Raw genomic sequence first — 23,749 nt, 5'->3', positions numbered from 1 at the left:
GTCCTTGAAGTCAATGCACCTACCTACCACTGATGTCGCGATATCATATGAAACGTTTGGTACTACAACTTCCATTCGACTACGGCCTACCAGCCCGAAATTTGTTTTCTTTCGTAAAAGCCTATATGTTATTATATTTACATTACCAGTTTGATTTTCAATTAAAATCTTTCCAAAAATATATTACTTTCATTCATTACGCGAGTTAATTGAAGTTTGTTTCTAGTTGTATTTTGAATATAATTCGGATTTCAGTTAGGTCAATATTCGACTAAAGTAATATTTCACTTCGAATCACCAGAATTGGAAGCTGTAAAGTGGATATAATTCAGGATTAACTTGAAACTACCACTCACAGATCAAGATAAAGCTTCCAGGAGGCCAGATGCAAAATCAAAATTAATGTTATTTCAGTAATTTCATGTAACAGAAATGATCCATTCAATTAATGTGACCCTTGACTTGTCGGTTGTGGAATATGAATTGTGAAGCCTGATGACACAGCAAAAAAGCATTCATTTGTCATTGTATTTCAAGCTTCCATATAATAAACGCACATTCACAACTTGCAGAAATTAAAAATTATATATCTCAAATATTTCAGGGAACGGAACTTGACTTTTGCATTTCAATGACGGTCTCAAATTTCATGTGACTGTCTCATATTTCATACATATCAAATAGTTTTTAAGAATGACAGAATGTATATCAGCGGAACAAGGTTTTATATTGCTAACAATGTATTACTGAATAAATTTAACCATTTTGGAGGGTATTTATTGCAGTAATATCACTGAATACCTATTTTAGACAGGACCAACTGACACTCTAGAAAATGAAGCAGAAATAATTTGAAAATTAATGGTTTAGGTTTAGTACTTTTACTCATTGAAATATTTTTGCTCAGAGTTTCATTTTTTGTTGCTTGAATATAAAAAAAATGTTTAAAATATGTTTTTTCCGTTAACCAGCTATCGCACCCCTATGAATGACAACCCTCAGAAGTCCAAACTTGTGCGAGCTAAGGACTAACGAGGTCTCACCTTTTAACGTATGATACCTAACACGGGTTGGACGATAGCAGTGAAAATCGATCGTTCAGCCTGCGGCTTGAACCATCGACTCACACATCGGCTGATTGACTGAGTGAAAAGCACCCACGTCGAACCACTCGGCTACCTACCACAAATAACACTTCATTGCCTTACAGCTTCTTCAGGCTTGTTCCTTCTGAGTCTCAAACTCACTGTTAGTGAGGATGGCTGTGTCGAATGTTAATTTAAACAATTGAAACATGTCAATACAATAAAACAAGTCACTACATTGAAAGAGGTTGACTCCTCACTGGATATAAAGAAGATTTAAAATTTACTAAAAATCGTTATTTGTTTTAAAATTATGCATTACCAGTAAAAACCATGTGGTTGAAGAACAAGAGAGGGACAACAAACAATTGACAATGATAGCTGTCATGTGATTCAGTTTGAAAAAGTGTGTTGGTTTGTCGATGATAAAACTATGGAACAAAGAAGAACTGTTCTGATGCAAGTGTGATCAGATACATCTGCTGTTCTATAAATAACTCAATCAGAAAATCCAAAAATCAAATATGTCCAATTTGATATTAATTAATTGACAACACCCTTATTAGTCTTGAGGAAAACAAGTGAAGAGGTGTTGTTAAATAAAAGTAAAACCCTGCCATAGGGAGGTTGGAAATTTGTTCAAAAAAGAAAATATTTAAAATATTATGAATTATATTAATCAAAAACAATCATTTAGATGTATTTCTTTCGGTTGATAAAATTTTAGTTGAATTATAGTCCATTTTATGACCTTCTTCGGAGACATCATTACTAAGAGCAGGATTCTGACCAATATATTCCCAACCACAATTTAAACATGGAATGGACGGATTAATTGAGATTGAAATTTAATAGTTCTATCTTAAAGTTTCGAAAATAATTTATTGATGGTTAATATGGTTCTGAAATCAATTTTTACATTTAAATCTTTGAAACTTCAGACATCACCAGAAAATGGCAAATAAGACTTTGCCGAAACGTTGTGGGAATAATCCTTATGGGGATAAAATACACAGAACACGGAACGAAACCCGAGAAAACAGCTCATCATACTTTGTCCGTGAGGGAGAAAAATTCCACAAAAACTTACAATAAATGATTTTCACATTAGAAAAAAATTTGATAGTGGGAAAGTATTCAATTCTATTTGGTCATTCAATACTTTTTCAGAATTCTCAAATCTATTCATTTCCAAGCATTTCACAAGGTTGAATTTCAAATATTTCGCTTCAGAATGGTTTGAAGTTTTTTTTAATTGACCTGGATACTGTTCAAAAAATACAATAATTTTTGCCTTTTCTCATAATGGTTTTGCTTGAAGGCTGAAGAATGACAAAATGGAATATTTCAATTGAAAAGGTATATTTTTAAGAGAGATTAATTCTTGGGAAAGAAAGTTTTTGGCCGTCTACTTCTCCATCTTAATTAAAAAAATGTGGGAATATCTTATTTCCAGCATTTTTCAACAGTTTTAACAGCCATGTTCGATTCATTTATCATGAATTTGTTGATGTACAGTAGTCACACGAAAATACAATGTAGGCAGATTATTCATTTAGCATTACATTCTCCATGTATGACTGCTCTATCTTCCCACATCACCATGTGTTTTCCGTATCATACGAGTATATACTGCATAGCATGGATATTTAAGCCTCAAAAACACATGCATTTTCGAAACATCAATACACAAGGAAGATAAATTATATGCATATAGTGAATTCCCTATCATCAAACACTTAGCGGGGGCTGGCTGCGCTTATAATTTAGGAGCGGGATTTAAATTGAATAGGGAAGAGGAGTAAATTAATATCTCTTATGGAAAGTACTTCAGTTCTCCCTTCAACGTCGCAATTCTACGCTATACGACGAGAAATTATGTGACTACTTTTTGTTAGAGAAAGAGAAATTTCCAATCCCGGTATTTTCGGAATTGGAAATTTCTTAACCCTGTGAGATACAGGTATTCGCTGGAATTAAACAAAATTGTGTCATCAGCTACACGGTTTTTAATGTTTCAAATGATTAGCAGCCGAAAAATCTTGTTCTACTTCCAAGCTTGTAGAAACAAACAATCGTCAATAGCGTTATACAAGAATTGAAGGCATATTGCTTTCACTTCGCCTGATTCAAAATAGTTCATTTTCTTCCCTATCAAAATATCGAATCGTTATAGCCAAATCTAGGTTGGGATAACAACAACAATTCATTTAGAAACAGGGACCCTAATATACAAACGATAATGCCACTCAACTAGAACAAAAACGAATATTAAGATATGAGGAAATAAAAAAAAATACCTAAGACCTAACCTAATTACAATCAATTATATCATATCCCCCTACTACTCTTCCATAATAGTATATTATGCAACGATCATGTAATGATGGTTATTAAGACACGAGTATTAACCGGGATACGAAACGAGCCGAAGGCGAGTTTTGTATGGTATATGCGAGTGTATTAATAACCATTACATGAGAGTTGCATACGCTATTTTTTCTAAACCCGATAAATAATGAAAAACTATAAATATTATATTTGTATTGAATACATTTACAGTAATTAACTCATATTTAAAAAAAAAACAAACTTAATGGTATTATCATGGATATATGAAAACTATAAAGATTCTAATTATATTTATATTGAATATAACAACTGTAATTAATCTGATCTTTTAAAAATATTGGAGTCGATGGTATTCCTTCTATATCGCTGTTTTCAGACATTTTGATAATATAGGTAGGTAATATGAAAACTGATTTTGACAAATAAAGCAATTAGTTACTTAGGTTAGAATCTAGGACAAACAAAGGAACAGGATTCTTGATTGAAAAATTATGGGTTTCTATTGGTTGATAATCTGTATCGTTATGAAAAATCTGTATCATAATGGATATCATTATGAAACGGATTATGGTCATATAAGTGTATTGTTAGAGTACGGGTGTAGAAAAATATTCTTACTGAATGTAAAGATACAAGTAAAAAAAACAATAACACATTAACATAATCGACAAGGTTATATTATAATAGAGATGGTGAACAAACAAAAACATCAACAATATAAAACTTCACAAGTCTAAGCAAATGGGTCTTTTTTGATAATAATTATAATAGTTGCTTAACTATTTTTGATCTAGTTTCATATGGTAATTCATTGTACTCAATAAAACCTTTAATTACTAATGAGTTCATTGAATTGTGCTGGTTAGTTCTGTTTACATATGAAAGGTCAAGATTTCTATTGTGGTTATGTATGTTGGATGTGATAATAATGAAGGATTCAAAGTAGGATGGTGACATTTTATTGTCAGTTATAAATAAAAATCATAATCATTCAAAAAAATATCTGTGATAATGAAAACCACTGCAGCGACTCCAACATAAATGCATTACTAGTAACTTTAGGTAATCTGAGGATGGTCCTCATTCCACGTTTCTGTAGTTTATGTCACTGCGCTGTCTGATTGTCATTTGGGAAGTAAAGTATGGAAGAGTAATAATCGAAATGCGGTTGTATTATGGATTAGAATACAAGTATCCTGGTTTCCATAGTCAAATATTTACTAATTTTTAAAAGACATTTTTGACATTTTTTGTTTGACATTTTTTCAAGAATGTAATTGCAGTATCCATTTAGCAGCAACAAATTATTCAGTTATAATCCAAAATATTTCATGGAAACGACAATACTGACTTTTTCATTATTAATATAGTCACTAATTTCATTGATGGAGAAATGAAACTGCAGTTTCGTCTTATACGGACATTTTCAAACTTATACAATAACCTAAATTGTTAATTTATTGTTTGTTAATACAATAAACTAACAATGAATCATTGTTAGTTTATTGTATACGTTTGAAAATGCCCGTATAGGACGAAACTGCAGTAACGTTAGTTACAAATAAAAGTGGTAAAAAACATAGAAAGTTTCATTTCTCTTTTCTTCATTATGATTTCCTACCACATAGTAACGGCTACATCCATCAATTCGTTGAATTTCATTGATATTCATGATATTCATGTTCCAAAAGATTTTACTCCATATTGACGAGAGTTATGTCGTCTGCAGAATCATCAGCAGTGAGAGTGGTTTGTCACTAGTTTTCCTCAAACTGTGATCTGTTTATAATAGTTTTGATCATCTTGTGTATGCTTGAATTTTTTAGTAGTAATGAGTTATAAAAAACATAAAAAAAGGATATACGAGAACACTGAAAATATTAAAAAACGTGATAAACTGAGTGACAAACATATTCGTTGACATTAAAGGCCCGTAGTTTCAAACTTTGGTAATAAAAACGCCCAGAATGTTTACATCCTGACAGTTTTTTATTGAGCAGCGTACTCATAAATATTTCGTAACTATTTAAAAAGAGGAAACTATTTGGTCTGACGGCAGAAAGTATGAAGCATTTGAATAAAATATGTTTTATAAACATGCACATTGCACATAGAGCCAATTTCCCTGTAATTAATGAAATAGTACATACCTTTAATAGATAAATTGAAACTATGTTTATATGTCAGCCGAATTTTAGCAACTATTCGAATGTTCTGAAAGGTATCAGAAAAGTGAGACAGCTTTGTGGCGGATACTTGAGACGAAAAAGATAGAATGTGTAATTAAAGATTCTTCAAAATCTTCATCAAAGTATTTTTTGAGTATTGCACTTTTTTCAGCTGATAGTATATACGCGTGGATTGAGTTGTGTGAATAACTCCCTATAGTTGATTGGCTCGAAGCACACTAACTCAGTTATACCTCACGAATATTCCAACATCCCCAAACATATGAGCTCGCAGATAAGGAGCTGATAATAATACCATAATATAGTTTTATTCGGGCTTCCCAATAATTTGTCTTAGATTTCGAAATATTGGGATAACTGATTCAATTGCCTGGTTTGCTTTGGACATGGAGGAAATTGCTATTTCCCTGAAGAGAAATGAAGAAAGTAAGTGTACTTATATTTACACTCCCAATTTAAGAGTTATAATCAATTTTGAATTCGCTTCTGGAAAATTGCATTATTTTAGATTTCACAGTATTTATTTCTAGATACTCTGAAAAAATCAATTTCAGCCAAGATCACAAAGTCATCAGCTTAGAGCCGAAGAAATATATCAGTTACTTCGTAGAACTTCCGAAGACATATCAAATCTCTTGGGATACTGGTAATTATACCTTATCTTTATTATAATCCAGTCATTTAAGCTTAAATTAGGTAAGAATCTCGGAATTCGAGATACCCAGCTGTAAGTCTGTAAATACTTGTATATTGACACCCTAAAAGTTGTCTCAAAACCTACATATGGTAGGGTGTAAGCAACTATTAAATTTCAAGGTCAAGGGTCACAAAAATCGGTTTTTTGCGCTTTTTTTGGAAATATCTCATTTGCTATGGGTTTTTTGCTATTTGTATTTATTATCAATATTGTAGAATATAAAATTCTCTACAAATTTTGTTTAAAAAAATACGGTGAACCGTTTTCGAGATAGAGGGCGGAAAGCGCGCGGTCACAGCATCACTTCAGGTCAACCGGTGCCTCCGGTCGAAAACGCGCCATATATAGTTGATGAACTATCGATAAATCAATGATTATAAATATTTGTCAGTTTTTATTAACTATTATATTATATTTTATCATTTTCTTCATGCATTAAATCTATATCTATCTATATGGTTGTACCAGTTACTCAAGAAAAATTCTTATCAAATCGAAATAACAAAGATAAGTTCATTAATATGTTAATTGAAAAATGACAAGCTGCAAATATTACTACTAAACAAGCCAGAGATGATGCGGATGTTCTTATTGTTGAAACTGCAATTGAAGAATCAAAGTCTAAAAAAAACTGCAGTTATAATAGGACAAGATATTGATTTACTTGTCATTTTAATTGGGCGTACATTGTCTTACGAACAAGAAATTTTCTTTAAAAAAGTTGGGAAAGGTAATGTAAAAACGGAGATATACTCGACTAAAAGTTTTGATAATTATCCTCATTCTAAAAAACATATTTTATTTCTGCACGCATTAAGTGGCTGTGACACAACTTCTGCGCTTTTTAAAAAGGGTAAAAAATAATTTTTAAAAGTTTTTGAGAAACTGACAAATTTGGATGAACTAGCTGCAGCATTTGAGGAAGAAAATTGTTCGGCCCAGAGATTATTAGAGAGTGGAACTCAAACCTTATTGGCAGTCTATAATGCTCCGAAATCTGTGAAAAGTCTCGATCATCTTCGTTATATGCATTACGTCAAGTCTACAAAACTTAATAAACCTGTGCAGCTTTCAAATATTCCACCAACAAGTGCGGCTGCTCATCAACATTTCATCCGTGTATATTATCAAGTTCAAACTTGGTTAGGACATCATTTGGGTCCCCAGGTATGGGGTTGGGCAATGCGAAACGATTTTCTGGAGCCTATCATGACAATTTTACCACCTGCTCCAGAATATTTGCTAAATACAACTTTCTGCAACTGCAAGAGTGGTTGTGGTTCGCGATGCGGATGCAGGAAAGCGGGCTTGCAATGCTCTTTAGCTTGTGGCCAATGTAATGGTCTCAATGCTCTACCATATCAGAGCGACATTAACGAAGATGGAACCTTTGACCCCGAAATCATGGAAGAACTTGAGACAAATGTCGTTGAAGACGATAATGAAGACCAGTTTGAAATTTACCAGCAGCCAGAAGACGACGTGAAGAGAAAGAAGATGATTAAAATTATAAATTGTAGTTTTTGTACCTTTTATTCCATTTCTTTACTTTCAATAAAAATAAATGTATTCAATATTTTTTAATGAAAAGATTAATTCATAATTTATTTGTTTTTTTTTTTCATCATGTAAGAAGTTATAAATATTAATTAGGTTAAAATTCAAATATAATTCCTATATTTTCATTAACAATTCTGCAATTACATGGGCAGGTAAGTGTTGTTAAATAAATTAATACTGAACAAAAAGTGGATAAGTTAGGAAAAAAATGATAAAATATAATATAATAGTTAATAAAAATTGACAAATATTTATAATCATCGATTTATTGATAGTTCATCAAGTGTATATGGCGCGTTTACGACCGGAGGCACCGGTTGACCTGAAGTGATGCTGTGACCGCGTGCTCTCCGCCCTCTATCTCGAAAACGGTTCACCCTATAAAAATTTTTTTTAAACAAAATTTGTAGAGAATTTTGTATTCTACAATATTGATAATAAATACAAATAGCAAAAAACCCATAGGAAATGAGATATTTCCAAAAAAAGCAAGACCTTTGATCTTGAAATTTAATAGTTGTTTACACCCTACCATATGTAGGTTTTGAGACAACTTTTAGGGTGTCAATATACAAGTATTTACAGACTTACAGCTGGGTATCTCGAATTCCAAGTTGAAAATAATATAATGACTGGACTATTATTGAAATGTTATAGAGACTGCGAATTACAGTAATAAATTTGAACCTAACCACTCTAGAATATATTTCATGCCTCAAATTTGAAAGAATAATTGAATCAAATATATTTTTAAACTAAATCCACAAAGTGCTACCGATTTATGTTGCAAAATTGGATTTGCATAATACTTGTTAAAACAAAAACATTATCAGGGCAGTCACAGCTTTTACGAAAACCCGTTTGACATTCAGGAATTATTTTGCTTATCGAAAGAACAAAGGATGCGATCCAATTAAACTGCGTCATTAGAAGATAATGGTGATTATATTTTCAACTTCCGTTCTCAACCTAGTTGTAGCAACAGTGTCATGATTTTGTATCGAAAAAAATTCTGTGAAAATTATTAAAATAAATACTTTGATGTATCATCATTCTGTAAAGCAATGACACGAAATTTGAACATTCATCTACATAATCAAGTCGGCAATCATTACGGTAAACCACGTTTTGGTAATCTAAAAAACTGCTCGGTTATAAACTACAGCGAATAAAACTCAACAAATTCCGATGACGAAAAAGGACATGTACATATAAGCAAATAACCAGTAAACAGTGGTCCTACCTTTTCGGAACTGAATTTGCAGGGACAACATTTAAACTTTATTCCAATTCCTTTATGATTCTACGAAATTACGTTCAGGGTACGCAAAATGAGTTTGGTGTGGAATAATAAATTTGAGGAGATGATATGTATTTTCCAACACATCCTTCAAAATATAAAGCAGATAGATCAGGTGTGTAGACAGTGGATCTACTTGACACATATAACGTGCTCAAGCGGGATACGACGAACTGCAATTTGAGAAAGATTAACCAGCTAATTTATGTATCATCTATTAACCAGAACGTGAAATGCGGCTTACAAAGAACCGATGCATTACCAGCTCGTTTGTACAAAAAATTCTTATGTCACACTAAGGGCGATCATCTCCGACGTATGAGATCGTCAAGCAAGTGGAAAAAGCGAAATCATTCGTCAGAAACTCAGCTCATTTTATTGAGATGATTTGCTATTTGGAATTGAATCCTAATGACGTATTGGTAAATAGAACCTTTACAGATCGTAGATAGGAAGGAGATCAGCAGAATTCCCTGCTAGATCACCCGATCTCAATGTACTATACTTCTTCTCATGAAGGTTAGTTGCAATCCAAAAGCTTCATCAAGAGACTTGGAAATATCCGTAAAGGTAAGAAGTATAGATCATAATAAACACTGTGCATGTACCGTCTAGATATACATGAGCTAAGACTGTGAATTTTCAGTTTGTTTGTTTTTGGTAGTGTGCCCGTCATAACGACGTTATTTTAGTTAGAAACATTTTATAACGTTTATTCTTCATGTATCATTTTTTAGAAATTTGTTACCATTCATTTAATGTGAATGATATCTGATTTTTATTCCACAACGAATGTTTGAAATACAAACTGAGTATAGAAAAGTATCTTCTGTATAATTCAGTGTTCACATAGAAGTATTTCTTTCGAAAGGATTTTTTTTGTGTCAAGATGGAGTAGTAGAAAGCCAAAAACTTTTTTCCCAAAAATTAATCACTCCTAAAAATATAACCCCTAGTAGTTCGGTAGGGACAAACACTGCCTAATCCTCATATGAACATATGGTAAAGTACAATTGAAAAAGAATGTTTTTAACAGAAGAAAATGTTCCTGGAGCAAAACTAAAATTTGCAACTGTAAAGGATAACAATGTTGTAACAATAAAACGTTGGCTTGCATGCCGTAATTTAAAAGTAACTGGAAAAAAAGTAAATAAATAGACAGGTTAGTAGCGGTAGATTCAAACTGTAATAAAAGAAATATAAAATAATTATGAATCTCAGATTTATTTCCGAGTGAAATATGAATCAAATATAGATGGTAATGAAATAAATTTAATTAAATATAATAAATGAATATAATTTAATGAACGATTGAGGTTATATCTCATTCTAATCAATGGTAATTAACTATGAAAAATTTACTATTCATTTCATGTTTAGAGCATACATATGAATATTTATTTATTTTTTGCACTGTTAAATCCACTCTCCTCGAAGCATTTATCCATTTCTTACATCTAACCTTATTAATATGAGGTTTTATAAATGGTATAAAAAACACGTTTTCTTCCGGATATCAATTATCCGACGTACAATTCGCAAAACAGTAATGCTTTGTTGGCACAAAATAATTTTTTATATCAGATTTATATTTTTAAATAATAAATTAATATTACGTAAATAACACTGTTTTACATGTGAATAGTTCATGTTTATCCCTACTACTAGTGCTGCCTTTCGTGACACGTTCGCTGTACTATTCTCAGGAAAAAGGCTCATTGAAGACAATGATTTCGTTCACCAATATGCTTTTTGAACAAAACCTCATCGACCAAAGAACAATATCCTATCACAACTGAACAAACATTGACAGGTTGAACAAACACAAAATCTGGTAATTTCATGCATCTCGACCCTTGTGCAGGTAACGTATTCAAACAATTGCTATACCTTTTCTAATTTATCCGTTTACCATCTGTTCGCGTCTACCGTCTAAATTAACACCTGCCCATCTATAGTGATTAGTTCGACGACCCTCTGACAAAATCAAAATAAAACTATACTACCACCCCCGCACATATACCTGAGCGACCTTAGGTACACTATCGATATGTACCGTGTCTCTCGAGTCAACCGATTCCCGATCACTGCCTATACATCATTGAATTGTGCTTGGACTATTCAGAATATTCTTCAGCTTGAAACATTTCCTCGCAATCATCCTCCATGGTACAAATAAAGAGCTGTTTTGTAAAAATTAAAAAAAAAAGCCGACAAGAACTTTAAAATACCTTAGTCAAATCAAACGGTAAATTGAAAATGCCCTCGTCGCTTATATTAATACTAGCGATTAGCCCAGGCCGCACGGATGTAATTCTGATACTAAATATAAATTCACCCACCAGCAATTTAAAGACATAGAGAAACAGTGACGAAAAGATAATTTTGTTTTATGGACGCGCCTTTCTCCACCGCAGCTGGCGCCCCAGTGGGAATATTTAAAAATCATTTCTCCTTGCACATCTACATTATACAGGGTGTTCCAACGAAAACTTGACCCCCTCCTGTAAGTCAGAAACGGACGTGCAATCGAAAATTTCAAAGAGCACGTCAATTTTTATTTCTAGGGGGACTAATTCTGATATGGAAATCATACCCGAAACTTCACCCCCCTGCGGTCAGCAACTACCCCCCCCTATTTTTTCAATGGCATGGGAGGTCGAGTGATACATCATTTGAAAGGTCTTTTATTCCTCTATTACCTCTGTAATTTTTTTTCGAAATTGGTTCATTCGTTATTGAGAAATTGAATGTTGAACGTTTTATTTAAGAAAAACAGAAAAATAATATTAATGGCAACACAATCAACGTATAAAGTGTTCAAAATGACCTCCATCTAGTTCCATACAATAATACAGTCTACATTCGAAAGCGTACCTTACATTATTGAAGATGTCCGGAGTCACAAATCGGCATTCCCGAACAATTCGCTGTCGCAGGTATTCTGGATTTGTAGACGATACTGTTAGTTTTTGTTGAATCTAGTTGTAGCAGAACAAAAAGTAGATAGTAGGCTACTACCACTTCTTCACGAATTATTATTCAGCCATTCTTGTTCACTGTGCCCCAACATGGTTTATTCTACTGAAGAAAGAATAGAAACTGTTGCATCCTATTATCAAAATAATGAATGTGCTAAAGCTTCTGCAAGAATTTATAATACAAATCATCCAGACCACAACGTAAGCCATTTATATGTTGAACAGTTAATGTATAAGTTTCGAACTTCAGGTTCTGTTCACAACAGAAAACATGAAGTATCCCGTCCTGTCAGAAATGACGGATTTCAAGTTGCAGTTTTAGGACATGAACAAATGGATAATCGACAATCTATCAGACAAGTAGCTAGAGCATCTGGTGCATCAGCTACTAGTGTTTTTTTGGAAGCCTACAAATTCCATCCTTTCAAAGTAAGGCTAGTACAGGAATTAAACGAAGATGATCCTGATCGTCAACTTCAGTGAGGTGTTCAGCGAGAAATTTACCAATAACCTAAACTCATTATACAATACATGTTTTCCAGCCTAAAGTTTGATCATGTTGAATGGTGAAGTGAATAGACATAATTGTCGTTACTGGAGCGATGTCAATGCTCATTTGGTGATGGAAACACTTTCACAAACTTCACAAAAATTGAATGTCTGGGCCGGCATTCTTGGTAATCATTTTGTTGGACCATTCCTTATTGAAGGTAATCTCAATAGAGACACATACCAACGGACTTCTTTCTGTGGGGGCACCTGAAGTCGAAAGTGTATTCTACTAAGCCTACACATCTAGAAGACCTGCGACAGAGAATTATTCGGGAATGTCGATTGCTGACTCCAAACATCTTGAATAATGTACGGAACGCTTTCGAGAGTAGACTGTATTATTGTATGATACTAGGTGGAGGTCATTTTGAACAATTTATCCGTTGATTTTGTTTTCACTGATATTATTTGTTGTTGATTTCCTCATTAAAATGAACGGCAGTGCATTTTCTGTTTTTTCTAAAATAAAATGTTCAACATTTAATTTCTCAATAACGAGTGAATTAATTTCGAAAAAAACTATACAGAGAAAATAGAGGGACAAAAGACCTTTCAAATGATGTATCACTCGATCTCCCATGCCATTGAAAAAAATAGGGGGCGTAGTTGCTGACTGCAGGGGGCGAGTTTCGGGTGTGATTTCCATATCAGAACTAGTTCCCCCAGAAAAAATAATTGACGTGTTCTTTGAAATTTTCGATTACACGTCCGTTTCTGACTTACAGGAGGGTCAAGTTTTCGTTGAAACGTCCTGTATAACAAACTTACATACAAATTTTCAGCCTCCAAAAATATACCGGTATGGAGAAACAGTGATGATATGAAAAGGTAACTTCATTTTATGAACGCGCCTTTTTCCTCCCTGGCTGGCTCCCCAGTGGGAATATTTAAAAATCCATTCTCATTGCACATCTAAAACATGAAACAAACTTACATACAAAATTTCAGCCTCCGATAATATAGCGGTGATGAAATAGGTAATTTTCATATGTAAACGCGGCCCTTCCACCCCACAAGGGGGTTGTCCCAATCAGTATATTTGAAAATATTTTAGTGCGGATCCAAGACCTAAGAAGCACCTATATACCGAATTTCAGCTTCCTACGACTTACCAGTACGGAGAAACAGAGATGAATGAGTGAGTGTTAAGTAAGTGACTCTCGCATTTATAAGTAAGGATGCTAATATATTATAGAGTTCCTGCAAAATTTTGGTCTTTTATCAATCCCAAGAAAACAAGTTTTGGATTCGAGCCAACATGACTTAGCAGTAATCAGGCCAATATTTATCCTACGTGGTAGGAAATCGTAATGAAGAAAAGAGAAATGACTATTTCTATGTTTTTTTACCATTTTCATTTGTAACTAACGTTACTGTATACGTTTGAAAATATTCGTATGGGACGAAACTGTAGTAACGTTAGTTACAAATAAAAGTGGTAAAAAACATAGAAAGTTTCATTTCTCTGTTCTTCATTATGATTTCCTACCACGTAGTAACGTAGTAACTTATACAATAAAGTTTATTGTATAAGTTTGAAAATGTCCATATAGGACGAAACTGTAATAACGTTAGTTACAAATAAAAGTGGTAAAAAACATAGAAAGTTTCATTTCTCTTTTCTTCATTATGATTTCCTACCACGTATTAACGTAGTAACTTATATAATAAAGTTTATTGTATAAGTTTGAAAATGTCCATATAGGATGAACTGCAGTAATGTTAGTTACAAATAAAAGTGGTAAAAATATAGAAAGTTTCTTTTCTCTTTTCTTCATTTATCAGAAAGTAATCAATGAAAATGAAATGATAATGCATTAAAAAAGCGCAAGAACATAATATACCTAGGTTTATAATAATAACTTGTCCTACATTTTACCACCATGCCATGTAATGCTATGCTATTAAATATCATTCCGAAAACAAAAAGTATTCAACTTTGTGGCAATTAACAATAATCTGCCCTATTTCGAAATCGGGAGACTCTGCTGAAGTACCGTATCATAAACCAATTGTATGTTATGTAACTTTGGAAAGTTGTTTGAGGAGTTGTTTGAAAGTCGTACAGTATCTTCTATCTTTCAGGAACACTATTTCCCGTAACCAACATGACTTTATGATGAAAATATCATCTGAAAGAAATTTAGAATGCATAACTCAAATAATTTCTGAAAGTTTCAGTAAACTAGGACAATCAGGACAATCTGTTCAAAAAATAAGGTGAATTGGATTTATCTCAAAAAATATTCATTTATTCATCAATTTCTATCTTGTCTTCTTCAAAGTAATCTCCCTCAGATATAATACACTTGTGCTAGTGATTTTCGCAATCCTTCAAGCAGGAAGCACTTTTTGGTATGTGTTTAAGCTATCATGGATTCGATTTTTATCTCCTCAATCGTCACAAAACGCCGCCCTTTCATGGATCTTTTCAATCTTGGTAACAGGAAAAAATCGCAGAGGGGTGAATCTGGTAAATACGGTGGCTGAGGCATGATTGCGGTGTTGTTCTTGGCAACCAATGATGAGTGAGCAGTGGTATTATCGTGATGCAAAGGCCATAAATTGTTTTTCCACAATACCGGACATTTTCTTCGTATTGCTTCTCGCAAGCGGAGCATAACTTCAAAAAAATATTTCTTATTGACCGTACGCCTTGATGCACTACCCCACGGTTAACAAAGAAAACAGTGATCAAAACCTTTCAAACTTGAGAGTGATTTTTTGGTCTTTGCTCTCCTGGGCTCTTGCATTGGGACGATTGGACTATGCGATTGGTTTCTATGCCATAACCATATACCCATGATTCGTCACCAGTTATGGCCGTTTCGAAGAAATCTGGATCGCCGTTGATGCCATTCAACAATTCCTGAGCGATGCTCATGCGGCGTTTTTTTTGGTCAAAATTCAACCATTTTGGAAAGAACTTCGCTGCCACACGCTCCAAGCCCAATCAACTCGCTTAGCCAGCATCTGATGCAAAATAAAAATACCAAACAATCAGAATGTGAAACTAGACAATTTTGTTCAATCGTTCCATTCGACGACGATTTTGAAGGTTTCTTTCTCCTTGATATATCCTGTAGAATCTTAGGAATTCAAAGGATCATCCATCATGTACTAAAAAGCCTCAAACTGGACATAACTATATAACTCACACCTAACAACAGTCAAAACAATATTCAAGATTGAAATGACAGTCGGCATGTATCTCCAATAGAACTGAGAATTAGACGGTGTTAACACCAAAGCTATCTCTGATAGTTGATAACACCAAAAAAACAATAATAGGCTCTTTTAGGTCTGGAGCCCACTTAGCACTAACACCAATAAAAGTTCAACTTGATTCCTTGAAATTGACTCTGAGCAGCTTTAGCTCCAAATACTATAGATCAAATAATCTGCTTTGAGTTCATAAACAGAGCCTTTTAGTGAGGTGACTCTCCGACAATATCAAAATAAAACTATAAAATACCGCCCCGGCGATTTACCTGAGCGATCTGATTTTCAGCCATCAGACACCGAAACAATCAACTGTCGAAAAGTGCAAGGGCTCTCCAAAGTCCAGATCGACGATCACTACATCACCGATCACTACACGAAACGCATACCGGGTCCTCCTCCTCCTTCTTCGTGCACGTGTCGAACCGTCTTATTTCGAAGAACGCAAACCGTTCGAAAAGGATTTATCTGGCGGACTAACGCACGCTGGGTTTACTAGTATACTCCCTCCCACGTTCGGAGATCGATCGATGAGACCCTTGTGGTGCGCCGTCGCTTTCGCACTTTTCGCTCTGAGGGAAATGTGAGTATTATCCTGGCGTTCTGGATTTTCCTTATTCATCGGGAGATTTTCCTGACGGAGGATAATGCAAGAAATTGTTTTGAATGACCCGAATTCTGATTCGGAATCACTTATTACAATGTTCCTTAGAGCGTCAGCAATACGACAGTGCAGTGGCGTTGCTTAGTAATTCTCTGTCGGATACTTTAGGAAATAATCATTAGTTTAATACGAATCACTCTTCCCACACTTGACTAAGTCTCACTATTAATGACGCAGTTTTAGTCATTCCTGTTGATTAACTTGGTTAGCGAAACACGCGTCGAGAGACCGTATTTTTTTCTGGTGTTTTCAATAGTTCAACTATTAGGTTTGTATTTGTGCCTTTGTAAGCTTCTCTCATGATTGAAACTGGCTGTTTAGAACAATAGTCTTGAAAGAACTGCCAGTCTCCTGGCTGCAGAATGCCAAAAAAGTTAAACTGACGTTGTTAAGACTTGGTGGCATCTTTGAATAGCTATTTTCAAAGTTAATGCTATAATCATTGAGAATTCATAACATATAGATAGTCTAACGTTCCGTTTTAGCATGTAGCTGACGCCCTACACCAAGAACAATTTTCGAAAAGATTAAAGCTAAAGAAGCCCTCGAATCGCAAAGAATGCGTAAAACTATGAAGAGGATTACAAATACTGTAGCACTGGACACATGTAATACCATTTACACAATGTTTGGAAATGTCAAAACAATCTTTGTATTGCAATATCAGTTAGAGATAGGAATTTATAGTATTCTTCTTTTAGTAGAAGCCATATATCATGTATGCGAAGTGTGGAAAATCTCTGTATTGTAATATCATTTAGGGGTAGGTATTTATAGAATGTTAACTAAAACCTAGGGTTTCAATCTTGTGTTTTCATCATATACATATATACTGAACAACCGCAATAAACAATACTACTAACAAGGATGACATGGCAAATGACATGGAATTATCCATGTCATTTGTCATTGAATTATCCAAAATGTGAAAATGGCGATTATTGTGTCTCCTTTTATCAGGTATTGCTGGCCTCTATATATATAAATTATGTACAGTGTAATCCCCAAAGTATGCACCATATGTGAAACTTATTTATTAAGAGTTTTTCTACAAAAAGTTTCTCCTGATAAAAGTTTGTGCATCCCCTAAAACTGATCATGTACTAACAAAATACAGTAAAACACACGTAATATATGAGGAGCCTTCAAATATTTGATTTTGAGGCAAGAGTAAGTACTCTTATTTTGAAAAATCTCGGGAAATGTTATTTAGAAAAGTTGTTCAACAATAAAAAATACATCCAGATTTGAGTCATGGCCATCTAAGTAAAGTTTTATTTTTTTACCCCTTTTTAATGGGGGCTACGAAAAAAAAAATGCTGAAACGATAAATAGGCAGCATTCTGTATACGACGGTTTATTTTAAAAGCCTGTAATATTACGAATTACACAACTATGGCTTGTCTACTATCAGTGCAGATTGTTATGTTTTTGCCAGAAATTCCTTTCCTGGTTATTTCTATTATGGCGATTGAGATATCAGCCAGTTCTGTTTGAACCAAGCTGGTATTTCTTCCATTCCCCACTTAATCCTTAGGCTTAGTGATCTGGAGTACACTCCACATCCTGAGTGTACTGTTTTGATGTTGTGTTTTCCCAAGAGTTTTCCAATTTTGTCTGTGAACCGTAGAACTCTTCTCTTTCATGGCTTTGTTGATACAGTGTACCCAAGATAGTTTAAATTTTATTTTGACACCCTGAAAGTTGTTTGAAAATCTACATATGGTAGTGTGTGCGCGTCTATTAAAATCTAAGGTTAAAGGTCACAAAAATCGATTATTTGTACATTTTTTGCAAATATCTCGTTTCCTATGAAGAAAATAGAAATGAAACTTTTTATATTTGTACCACTTTTATTTGTAACTAACGTTACTGCAGTTTCGTCCTATACGGACATTTTGAAACTTATACAATAAACTTGAATAGAAAAAAGTGTTTTTCGTATAATTCAGCGTTCATATAAAACTTCTTGTTTCGAAAGTATTTTTCTTTCGTGTAATTCAATGTTTATGTGAAAATAGCTGTTTCGGAAGAGCTTTTTCGGGAAGAGTGTATAGAGCTGCAAGATTATGTTGGAAAATAAATAATTTTTTCCATAATGTTTGTGTTTTCTTTATTGTATTCTTAAACAACATGAAAACTAACATATATTGACATAAACAGTGATTATTATTAAAAGTACATGATGCTAAAGTTTTCGAGAAGGTTATTCATAAGAGATTGAATACACCAGTTGTTGTCAGAATCACAACACCCAAGACCCAATAAAAAAACTAACCCAGCAAATTTATTCATGTTTGGACGAATCAAAACTCTCTATTGCTGTTTTCATAGACCTTAGGAAAGCTTTCGACACCGTCGACCACTCTATCTTACTGAATCTTCTGGACGATATGGGAATCAGAGGTACAGCAAGTAATATTTTCAAAAGTTATCTTTACAACAGAGGGCAATCATATAAGTGGAGAGGAAATTATTACATGTGGTGTCGAAAACTCATCTACATTCCCTTGAGGTTATGCAGAAGAGATTTATCAGATATATTTTACGGAAAGGTTACGACTACCCAAGCGATCTACTTTATTCAGAATCTGGAATATTTGAACACAGACAGTTGTTTTTTATAAATATTACTGAGAGTACAGCGTGAAAACAAAAAGGAATTAACTACTTATCACCATAAATATGCTACACGCCGGAATCATAGTATCGTCATACCAATAATGATCAAATCAGTTGGGCAGAAATCTTACCGAAGATGCGAATCAAATCTCAAAAAGTTTATGACAAAGATTAAATTATTTGTCAAGAATATACCACAAGCAGAGATACATACACAAATATAAGTTCAAATAATTACTTTCTCGATTGTGGATATATATTGTGTATTAATTTGTTTGTAGTTTGGAACCCTTTTGATCAAAATTACTATATCCATTGATTGTTTAATTTATTTATATTATGTTTAAATGTGTCCAGTTCAAAATTATGTTTTTATCCATACGTAGTACCCATTCAATACATTAGTTTATTTTTATCTCTTGATATTCTGTTCAAATATGTCCAGTTTTAACTTATATTCTTATCTATATCTAGAACTTATTCCAATAGATCGATTGGTTTTATTTATTTATATTCTATTCAAATGTAGCTATTTGAAATTTATATCTTAGTACTAAGTTTGATGTATGAGTCTCATTCAATGTCAGATTCAATATTTTCATTCCTTACACACAGGCAGATTATTTTGCCTCGTAAGATGTATTTTATTTGTCCACTGTTCATTTCTATATCTACATGTATATTTACTGTAAACAATTTTAAGAAAGTGAATAAATACATTTTTTTTTCACCGTAGTGTGTGCTGGTCAGGCCCTATCCCCCGAAGTCCCGATACATTCGGGAGAGCACGCCAGCATTATCAACCAATGACCACTCCCCACACCGTGGGGTAAGTGATCATTGGGTCCGAGAATCATGTGCCCTGAGCAAGCGCAGTGAGCCAAGAATGACAGCCTTCTGCATCTGAGCGGCTAAGATTTCTGCCTTAGTGCGGTATGATTTTAAGATTCGAGAGTAGAGAGGACATCATTCCACCAAGGACTCCAGTAATCAGAACAACCATCTTGACAGAGTGATCTGGATAGAGTCTGCGGAGTTCGAAGAGAAAATCTCGATATTTTATCCGTTTTTCCTCCACTTTTCTGACGATATTCTTCTCGCCAGGAGCTGAAAACTCCACGACAAATATCGTTTTGCTCTGGTGGTCGAGAAGGACCACCACATCAGGCTTATTAGCTTGTATGAACTTGAGGGTGGGGAACGAATGGTTCCAATAAATTCGGCACTTCTCGTTCCCCACAACGGATTCAATATCCCCCGGAGCGTAGGGCAACACCGGTGTCTCGTCAATACCGTAAGAGTGCCGTAGATGGTAATATAGCACTCTTAGGGCCGTGTTATGTCGATGGATATAGGCTGAGACCGCATATGCTGGACATGCAGATTGCAAGTGTATTAGAGTCTCGGGCGCCTCGCGGCAGGCCCTGCACTTTGTGTCAGGAACCTCTATACCCATCACGCGACTGCGGTAGACTAAGGTGTTGAAGACACCATCCTGGCAAGCCATGATGAACCCCTCAGTTTCCGACTTCAGCCCACTCGACCTGAGAAAAGCGAAGGTCAGGCGCTTTGATAAGCCAAGGTCTCCAATGTTATTGAAGAAGAACCCATGCATTGGCTTATCCTTGTGTTTCCGCAGAAGTAAGGTGATCTCTGCGGCTTTTATCTGAGCTTTTTGCTGAACAGGTTCCAACTCGGTGACAGAGTTGTGGTCACCTCGTTCAGTGTCGAAAACTATACCGAGTTCATCAGCTGCTCGTGCAGCTGCCCTAAAGAGAAATTCTCCAATTAATTCCTGATATCTCATGGTCATGGACCATGCAGAGAAGGGGATCCGAACTCCTGACGACCAGCACCATTATTATGATTATTATTACCACCCTCAATTAGACCAAGTACGAAAATCGTGAGAAGAATTAAATTTCGTCGAATTCTGTCATGTTTTTGCTTCATAAATTTCAAACTTTACACTGCCTAAAATTCATATCGACCCGTGTAAAATCGAAAAATAATTGCTCCGCTAGTTTCGTACACGATAATGAACCAAATTCACAAATTCGCGTTTTATATGCAAATGTTTCATAAATGAGATGTTCAGTGGAAGCGATGAATAGTAAGTAGGTAATATTGAATAGTAAGTAGTATTGCCAAGCTGTTAAACATTTTATACAGCGAATTAACTTGTAACACCATGGGCGGTAATGCTGCCGTTGGAGAGAATTACGATGACTTTTGAAACGAAAGTTTCGGATGTACCAATTAGGTACATCAACTCACATTGAAGTATAATTGAAAATGGAATGAAATGTATAATAAGAAAGGGGTATCTTTCAGAAGAAATAAGTTTTTGGGAAACAAAACTTTTTGGCTTTCTGCTTGCCATCTTTATACAAAAATTTAGGAAACTTCGGAAAGGAAGAAGAAAGTAGGTAAATTCAAAATGAACTATTTTTAAAGATTTGTAGATCACGCATAGAAGTTACTTTCAGGTAGAAACTGGAAAAAAAAAATTAATTTCGAAACATCTAGTTTCATATACACATTGAATCACACAGAAGAATAATCTACACGCTAAAAACGCTACACAATATAGAATATGAAAGAATTATGATACAAAATATCACTTATATGGAACACTGTCATCCTAAGTGGTGGACTTCGAAGTTTCGGAATGAGACACTTGTCTTATTTCTTATCTGGAAGTGCTAAAATTCTGGAGTTGATGTTTAATGATGACTCAAGATTGAATTCTGACTTATTCTTCTCTAATTTTGCTCATGAAAAAATACAGAAAATTTGTAATTTTTTTTGTAATCGCTCGAGATGGATCTTTCCTAATCGCTAACTACGAGAAATTATCCTTGTTTCATTTTCATTGGCCATTCCTGTATATTCCAGAGAATGAGAACTATACACTATCAGACCTTAAAAATCTATTGTACTATAGAAATTAAGCTGTACACGAATCAGTGGATATAACCGTCTTCAAAATGCAAATTCGAGGTTGGCCTCTGGTACCGGTACAAACGGAAAGGTTTCGAGAATATTCCTTTCGAATCCAGGGTAACTCAGGTGCCCCGCCATAGTTCACCCACGTCGGCCTTTTACGACTTTCCCAAAATTTGGAATTCATTATCAAAACCGGAAGTGAATGCGGATATATTAATATTCGGCATTATCGTGGCTCAGGAAAGCGGTAAGTGATTCGTGACGCAGATTCTAGATTTCGGCGGGAATGTTGGGTATTAGGCTAATGGATGGATCGCCACAAACTCAACGGGTTATAATCCCGTTCATTCGGCAAAGGAACGTTGCAGATGTTACAGATTTTACGTCATTGATTTCGTAGATCAGTAATTTAGGCAAACTGTTATTTAATTTCTAATGAGCAATAAACGTTCCAAAAGTTCCTTAAAATGTATCGAAACAATAATTACCAGTAGTTAATTTCCTCTTTCTTGCAGATACAAAACCCATGCTAAATTTTAGAGGGTCATATGAAGTAAAAATGAGTTTTAACTTTATGATTATAACGTAAGATAGGTTTGGGGCAGTGGTTGATTTTACTGATTACTACATGACAAAATAAATGACCATTTTTGATATACAATATAATTTTACTAAAACCCTACAGAAATTTACCACCTCATCATTGAGATGACGCTTTTTTCATATTTCTGTCCAATTTTTTTGTGCGGCGTTCACTAAGAAAAATTAAATATTAATTTTTTTGTCGATTATGTCAAACTCAAGATTTCAGCACAGTTATGATTTCGACTTTGTATTGGATACTTGTACTCTTATAATTAGTGATTTTTTTGCGAAGAAAATATTGCGGCTGTATCCGCCAGTGTTCGTGATGACCATGAAATGTCGATTCGCCATCGTTCACAGCAATTGGGCCTCTGTTACTCCACTACGTGGTTGAATGGATACGTTAACAATTGCCGCATCTGGAGTGAAGACCAGCCACAAGCATTGCAAGCGCTACCGATGCATCCCGAAAAAGTCACTGTTTGGTGTGGATTATCGGTCGGTGGCATCTTCGGCCGTACTTCTTAAAAGATGACAATGGCCGGAATGTTACTGTGAATTTCGAATACTGTGAATGATTGATGACTTTTTGTTGCCCAAAATGGAAGAATTGGACATGCCTGACATGTGATGTCAACAAGACGTTGCCACATGCCACACGGCACGCGAAACAATGGCCTAATTAGGAGCCGCCTTCGGTGAACAGTTTATCTCACGTTTGGAGCCCGTCAATTGGCCGCCTAGATCGTGTGATTTAACGCCCTTGGATTATTTCTTGTGTGTATATAGGGATAAACCAGCAACGGTTTATCCGTTGCTGACGCTCTGGAAGCCAATATTGAAGCATTCATATGTGAAATACCGGTCGATATGTTAGAGAGAGTGTGCCATAATTGGACCTTGCGCATGGGCCGCGAACAACATTTGCATGAAATCATCTTCAAACATTGAATTATATTGATCTTTCTATCGATTCCTATTGAAAAATCAC

General features: G+C 34.5%; 1 protein-coding gene across 3 annotated transcripts in view; it reads right to left on the bottom strand.

Moving 5' to 3' along the window:
* Positions 1–23,749, bottom strand: part of LOC111508333 (transmembrane protein 47) — a 351,117-nt gene that overhangs the window by 136,714 nt on the left and 190,654 nt on the right. Inside the window, exon 1 of one of the 3 annotated variants that reach the window (XM_074175655.1) lies at positions 16,208–16,396. The exons of the other annotated variants lie outside the window; for them this stretch is intronic. Within the exon in view, the coding sequence (XP_074031756.1) occupies positions 16,208–16,231 (24 nt within the window). The 5' untranslated portion in view covers positions 16,232–16,396. Of the gene's footprint in view, positions 1–16,207; positions 16,397–23,749 lie in introns of those variants that run through there. 3 annotated transcript variants of the gene reach the window in all.

The sequence above is a fragment of the Leptinotarsa decemlineata genome, unplaced genomic scaffold, assembly GCF_025532065.1.
Source record: "Leptinotarsa decemlineata unplaced genomic scaffold, Ldec_3_MD MMD2_tig00001064_RagTag_RagTag, whole genome shotgun sequence".
NCBI classification, from domain to species: domain Eukaryota; kingdom Metazoa; phylum Arthropoda; class Insecta; order Coleoptera; family Chrysomelidae; genus Leptinotarsa; species Leptinotarsa decemlineata.
The sequence above is the reverse complement of the archived record's forward strand: the minus strand, read 5'-3'. Positions and strand labels throughout refer to the sequence as shown.